The sequence below is a fragment of the Piliocolobus tephrosceles genome, chromosome 10 (assembly GCF_002776525.5).
Source record: "Piliocolobus tephrosceles isolate RC106 chromosome 10, ASM277652v3, whole genome shotgun sequence".
Lineage (NCBI taxonomy): Eukaryota > Metazoa > Chordata > Mammalia > Primates > Cercopithecidae > Piliocolobus > Piliocolobus tephrosceles.
Window position 1 is genome coordinate 102,657,479 of NC_045443.1, and position 7,567 is coordinate 102,665,045.

At 40.5% G+C, this 7,567-nt stretch overlaps 1 protein-coding gene across 2 annotated transcripts in view; it reads right to left on the reverse strand.

The window, feature by feature from the left end:
* Positions 1–2,146: 2,146 nt before the first annotated feature.
* Positions 2,147–7,567, reverse strand: part of ALDH1L2 (aldehyde dehydrogenase 1 family member L2) — a 66,026-nt gene continuing 60,605 nt past the window's right edge. For both annotated transcript variants that reach the window (XM_023208934.2, XM_023209013.1), the window contains one exon: positions 2,147–6,797. In XM_023208934.2, coding sequence (XP_023064702.1) covers positions 6,742–6,797 — 56 coding nt within the window. In that variant the 3' untranslated portion in view covers positions 2,147–6,741. The remainder of the gene's footprint in view (positions 6,798–7,567) is intronic.

Consider the following 7,567-nt stretch of genomic DNA (forward strand, 5'->3'; position numbering starts at 1 on the left):
CTAGCATAGTGCCTTTCACTCAGTTGGAATATACAATAAATGTTCATTAAACTGACTTGTTTCCTTTTCTTTATGTCAACAAAATAATTCAGCTTAAACATCAGCTCACAATCCTGGGTCAAAATCCTGAAGCAAAAATACAGGATATATATGATTTATAGACTTTTCCCAAAAGTTGTAATGTTGGAATCTTTGTGTTTGACTCCCCACCATCTGTTCATGGAAAACTCTTGCCAGTTACTGGTTTAGGAATGGGCACATGATGTGAGCCTAACCAGCAAGGCTTCTGGAAAGTCTGTAGACTTTTGGGAAGGAAAGTGCAGTCATGTGCTGCATGATGATATCTTGGTCAGCGATGGACCACATATACAACAGTGGTCCCGTAAGATTATAATACTATATTTTTACTGTACCTCTTCTATATTTAGGTATTTTTAGATACACAAATATTTACTGTTGTGTTACAGTTGCCTACAGTATTCAGTAGAGTAACATGCTGTACACATTTGTAGCCTGGGAGCAATAGGCTGTATCATACAGCCTATTCTCATGACACAATCGCCTCATGATGCATTGCTCAGAAGAAATCGTGCGACACATGACTGTATTTCTCATTCCTAGAAAGGAGGCACATGACGAGATGATGATTGTATCATACAGCCTAGGTGTGTTGTAGGCAATACCATCTAGGTTTGTGTAAGTACATTGTGGTGTTCACACAACAAAATTGCCTAATATTGCCTTGTTCAGAAGGAATCATGACACATGAATGTATTTCTCATTCCTAGAAAGGAGGCACATGACAAAATGATTCCTTTCTTTTGGAAGAAAGGACAAGATAGCAAGGCAGGAAATTTTCCCTGACCCCTTCGTGGGAGTGCACAGGCACTAGAACTAGCCAGCTGCTTCTGTGCCAGAAGCGGCAGACTCCACGCACTCTGTGCCACTGTGTTCCACCCCTTGCAGGAAGGGGAGTACAGGTGAGCAGGTGCAGGAGCCGGGTGAGTGCTTTTGGTCACTGGCAGGAGCAAAACTCCATGTGGCCTCACAGCATCATCTAGAGGGCTGCCTGTGACCCCTGAAGCCCCGGAAAGAGGGTTACAGTCCACTCTCTTTTAGCTTTACTGTCCATAGATGGCTTAAGTGTTAACAGCTCAGTGGAGGGTCAGTGTGACAGCCTTTTGCACCTGCACCCAAATTCTTGTCCAGTGTCCAGGAGGAATGAGGGTGCATGAAAGTTGGAAAGGGTAAATGCAGGGGATTTTATTGCTGATGAAAGCGTCTTTCGGTGGGAAGGGGAGCTGAAAAAGGGACAGAACGGGAAGATAATCTTCCCCTGGAGTCCAGCTGTCCTTGGCCTGGCTGAGCTCCTTTTTGAAGCAACACTGTCAAGCTGTCCTTTTGAAGTCAAGCTGCTTCTCTCCAACATCCAACCGTAGTCTTTGATGGCCAGCTACTGCTCCTGTTCTCTCTGCTTGCAGAGGTTTTTGTGGGCACAGGATTGGGGTAGGGCAGGCCATCGGTGGTTTTGGAAAAGGCGACATTCGAGCAGGAAAACGGGAATGCACGTTCTCATTTTGGGCTGTGGTTCCAGGCTTAAGGGTGGGGCCCTCACTGGGGACCCATCCTCTTCTGTCCAGAATTTTCCTGTCTCCTGTCCCTATCATTATAATAGGATATGATTCCTGGAACTCCTTTCTCGTGGCCATGAATGGAGCCAGCTCTTGAGGGTAAAGTGAGCACACCACAGATAGCAGACGAGCCAAGAACATAATAGAGTCACTGCATCAAATAACCTGTATGCTGCACTATTGCTGGGCTCTGTTTTCGGTGGCACAATAAATTTCCTTATTTTTTAAAAAAAGGCTATCACCTTATGAGATACACTTATATTCACTTCACAGCTGAGAAAATTGGCATAGAGATACCAAGTGCATAACTTGTAATACACAATGTTGGCAAAGATTTGGGAAAATTGTCAGTGGGATTATTGATTCAGGAATTCCACTTCCAGGTATTTGTTCTAATTACATAAGTATGACTTTGGTCATAAATTTTATATAAGATTTTTTGTGACATTTAAAATAGCAAAAAGCAAATCTAAATGTCTGACAATAGAGAACATGTTAAATTAAAGCCATTGAAATATGCAGAACTGTGTTTATTGACATAGAAAGATGCTTATGATATATTGTTAATTGAAAAAGCAGGTAACAGTATTATATTAATTCTATTAAAAAAAGTATACATATTCACAGAAAAAGTTTGAAACAATCTCAGATATCATCTATAGGCTATTTCTGTTTGGAAATAACCAAATAGATTTTTGCGTTGACTCAACAAATGATGGTTGAGTCAATCTTACTTTACTATTTTATAAAATTTGTTTTACATAATTGGGTATTTAATCATTTTAAAAATCAGGCATCATTTGTATAATAGTAATAATAATTTAATCCCCCTTATCTCTCATGTCTCATGCCTTATCCATCATCCCTCATATCCTACTCTTAGCGCAGATTTTCCTTGACAGCTTTATTTTCTTGGAAGGCAGGTATGGGGAACCAAATTTGGTTCCTTACCCTAGCTCTAGCCACTTCCACAAAAGATTTTACAGATAATGTCCATTTTGCTTATTTTTTTTTAAGTTTAATTCTTAATATGTGCCCACAGCTCACTACCCAGGCCCTGATTTAGGCATTAGGAATAAAAACTATCTCAACTTAGTTAAAACCACCAGATTCATTGCTTGAAAACCTGTTCTGCCACTTAATAGCTGTGTGATTTCAGCAGGTTACTTAACCTCTCCATTTGAAAGCAAACGTTTATTGAGCGCCTGTTACATATTAGGACTGGAGATACAGTATTAAACAAAACAAGTACCTGTTCATGAAACTCACATTCTAATGGGAAAAGATCATTGATTAATACACAACAGGTAGTGATAAGTGCTATGAAAATAATGCACTTAGAATAAAGAATGACAGCTGATGGGGTATGAATGTGGGAGCATATGGCCTATTTTAGACAGTGTAATCAGGGAATGTGTCTCTAATCAGATGATATTTGAGGAGAGACCTGCAGGAAGTGAGCCAGCCAGCCATGAGGTTGTGTATGGGCAAGAGTTGCAGGATGAGGCAGTGGTGTGCTGGTGCTGGCTTGCATTTGTTCTGATGGCATGCATCTCTTCCCAAACTGTTCAGTGAAGGCAAATTAGTAGCTCAAAAGTAGCCTTGATGAGAGTATTTACACACAGATACCTGCAAATGCTACAAATTAGGGTTGTCTCCCCCGCCCCTGAGAACTACTTGTTAAATATTTTACCAGCACATCCCTGGGAAGAAGAACAGTAAGGACGGAGGCCCCGAGGCAGTAGCAGGCTTGTTCTGTTGAGGAAGTCAAAGCAGTCAGGATGGTGGAACAGAATGAGAGGGAAATTGACAGGAGATGAGGTCAGAGGTAGCCAGGAGCAAGACCCGTAGGCCAGGTAAATACACTGGACTTTGGTCTACATGAAATGGGGGCCATTGAAAGGTTTTAAACAGAGGAGTGACACTGTCTGACTTAAGCTTTGAACAGGACCACACAAGAGAGGAATCCAGAAGACCAGTTGGGAGACTTGAGCAAAATTGTAGGAAAGAGGTAATGGACTGGGCGCAGTGGTTCATACCTGTAATCTCAGCACTTTGAGAGGCTAAGGTAGATAGATCACTTGAGGTCAGGAGTTCAAGACCAGCCTAGCCAACATGGCGAAACCCCATCTCTACTTAGCCAGGTGTAGTGGCACATGCCTGTAATCCCATCTACTTGGAAGGCTAAGGCATGAGAATCGCTTGAACCCAAGAGGCAGAGGTTGCAGTGAGCCAAGATTGCACCACTGCACTGCAGCCTGGGCAACAAGAGCAAAACTCCGTCTCAAAACAAAAAAAGAGGTAATGATGGCTTTGGGGTAGAGGTAGTAAGAAAAGCACCTCGATTTCTTCATTTTTTTTCAGACATTGTCAGCTTTAAAACATGCTTAGCCTAAGGTCTTGCACACAGGAGGCCCTCAATAAATGGTAGCTGTTGTATTATTATTGACAGAAGGCCCATCCTGGAGTGGGGGAGGGTTGCTCATATCTAATTAGGAAGGCAAGTAATTTTAGTAGAAGTGATAAGTGCTATGTTTGAGAAAAGTGGGAGCATTGAGGAGAGACAATTAGCGCAGCTAGGGGTAGGAAGATCCAGGAAGGGTGTTACAGCAAAAGGGGACAGCTTTAGCAAAGGCATGGGGATGGGGAATTGGAAGGAAAATGGAACTGCTTAAAGCATCCACACCTCCCAATTCAGGTGATAAGATCACAGCTTCATCCTTAGCATTATTAGCAAAATAATCTGTGATCTGAAGCAACAGTGATGATTTTATTACCCTGTGTGTTAAGTAAATCACCCAGTAGGCTGGGGATCGTGATGTTCCAATTCCAGCTGACTTGGTAACTTTATGTATTACACAGAGCCTTTGATTCTGATCAGCCAGATCTAAAAATGTAAGCTGGTAAGAAATGTTTAAAACTTGCTATGGAGAAAGGAATTCTTAATCTGGGGCCCAAGCATGGCCTTTGGGAGGTCTGTGAACCCCTTGAAGATATTTGCAGAATTCTTTGTGTGCACATGAATTTGGGGGTAGAAGCGGGACACAGGGAGTGTGTGTCACAGCTTTTATCGATTCCCAAAAGAGTTTTGCAGCCCAGAGAATATTTAAAACACCGCTACTGAGATGAACATTAGAGGGTAAAGTAAAATCAGTCTAGAAGAACAGGCATGTTTTTGTTTGCCATTTCATCCATCATTAAAATAATTTGATTAAATCATATTCTGAATCACATGAAATCAGTGAAAACATTTCACTTAAAAGTGATTACTTATAAAAAGGCTTTTGTCACTTTTATTCAAATATGAACTGTCATTTTGGCCCCAGTGAATATTCATTCCAACTTAAAATTTCAGCTGTGCCAAACTCTGGGATGGTAAATGAGCTATAGTATAATCAAAAGTGCTTCCAGGCCAAGTTCGCTCTGTTTATCATGCTGGAATCAAACCTGCTATTCTTCCTTTTGAAAATGTTCTCTGCCTCTGATTTTGTTGTTTAGTTTTTATTGATTCTCTCATCTCCTCATGTTATTCTGCCAAGTCTCCAAAATGACAAATATTCCCTAAGGGCTTCTTCAAAGCCAAAGAAAAAGGAATGTTGACTGAAATTTTATTTTTAAAGGAGGATTAATAGAATTTAACTTTCTGGCTATCTTCTGGAGACTCCTGTGATTCAGAAATTTGCCACTTTCTAGTCACACATAGATGGTGAAAACTTACTCACCTGACTACTTCTGTCTGCCAACGGGAAATGGGCTGTTAATAGTTTCCATTTCTTCAACGCTATGATCCAAACGCATTGTTAAGTGCATTATGTATATTATGTAACTGATTCCTTGCAATGCCTACTGAGATAGAGATTTGATTCTCATTGTATAGATACTCAATCTAGGCTCTGAGATACTAGATTACAGTCTTGCCCAAGATCACACAGCCAGTGAGCAGCAGAACCAATAGGTGGAATAATGGAAAGTAAGATGTCCCATGAAGGACAAGCGAGTTGCCCAAAGAAAAGCACCCCTTTTCCTTGTACTATTGCCATTTTTCATTATGTGGCATTTTTCAGGCATTGTGTCAGAACAGTGGATGAGAAAAATAGTCTAGGCATTGATGATTGAAAAGAGTTGTGGGAAATGAATTCATCTAGTTAATTAAACGATCTCAATATCTTTTAAGAATAATGACGGAGGAAATCAGAGTTAAATTTGAGTACTTACCGTGAGCAAAGCATTAATGTGAGGTGGTTTACTTACATTACTGCAAGGAATTCTCCTATTAAGGGTCCTGAGGAAGGCATTTACTATCTCTGTTTTACACATAGGGAAGCGGAGGCTCAGAGGAGTTGCAGCAGTTTCCCAAAGTCACACCGATAGTAAGATGGTATGATACCAACCAGGATCAGCCTTCAAAGGCTATTTACTTCCTACTATACCATACGTAAAATTCACTTCAAAAGCTATTTACTAAAATTTATGTGGGGGCCAGCCATCATGTCATTACATTCTGTATTAATGTACTCCTCAGAACATAATATAGTACCTTATACCTAGTAGGCACTCAAGATAATGTTTCTAGGTTAATCACCCATCACAGTGGGTTAAAAAAAATGGAACATCAAAGGCACAAAGATGTATCTTATTTCCAAATACTAAAAAAGAACTACCTTCACATTCCTTACAAGTTATACTGTTCCTTAGAAGCAAATTTATAGAAAATCTTTTTAATAACCCCCTTGTATAGCTCAGAGGTTAACCTGTACATATTATACAAAATTTCCAATAAATGCACTTTGTGTATTATACTGCATGGTACTGACATCTTCAAGATGGAAACCGTGAATAGATTTGTCTAGGTAGGGGAAAAGCAGCTTGGTATTTTAGAAATGCATATGATACACAACAGTGAAAACCCAACAACTGCAAATCACTGGAAGGTGTATTAGAAATAGGCACGTGTGTAAATGCTTTAGCATGGCCTGACCCTCTTCATGGTTCATCTGTGTATTTTTTGGTTTGTGGCTGACACCTCCTGCCTCAGCACACCCAATCTTCTTAAGTGTGTCCCGAGTTGAAAAGGGCTGTCTGTCAAGGCTTTCCTGATGATGGTGTTGCTCTAATATTCCAGCGTCACCGTCTTGGTTTTGAGATACTCATTTAGAGCTTCCTCACCTAGGGCAGAGAAAAGCAATTGACAAACCACACTCAAAGGCAGACATGTGATGTCTTCAGACCTAAAGACATAGGTGTACGCAGGTGTACAGGTCACTAAGTAAATGGAATGTGGCCTAAGCCAGTGCTTCTCACACTTTGAAGTTCATACTAACCATCTGAACACTTTGTTAAGTTGCAGATCCTGATCTGATTAAATCTGGTGTGGGCCCAGAGGTTATGTGTTTCTAACCATTCCCTGATGATGCTGACGCTAGTGGTCCATGGACCACACTTTGAAAAGTAACAGCCCAGACCAGCTACCAGGCTTTCTTAGGAGCGGAGAGTGTTGTCTGGTCAGCTTCAAACCAAAACCCTTCTCTTTTATTTCCCTACTTGATGACAGACTCTGCCTTTTTGTCCATTTAAGCTAAACAGAAGTAACCAGGATACTGTCCTCTAGATTACATTAATTAAAGCAGAACTGAGCACAGGAAAGTTTGAGATCGTTTGGCTTAATCTTATTTTAAAGATAAGGAAAATTCAGTTTATATTGTTTGTTAGAAACACAGGGGAACCTGTCTAGGCAAAAAATAAATAGATCTGCCTTTCTTTGACCTTTCTATTTTGAGCCAGTACCGTCATCAATCTCTACAATGGTTAAAGGGCAGTGAATACCATGGGGGAACTAATGAGTGCATGATTCTGGAAGTTGAGCTAAAATAAGGACTGTCAAGTTTGTCCCCACATTGGAATTACTCAGGGAGCCTTTTTTTTTTTTTTTTTTTTTT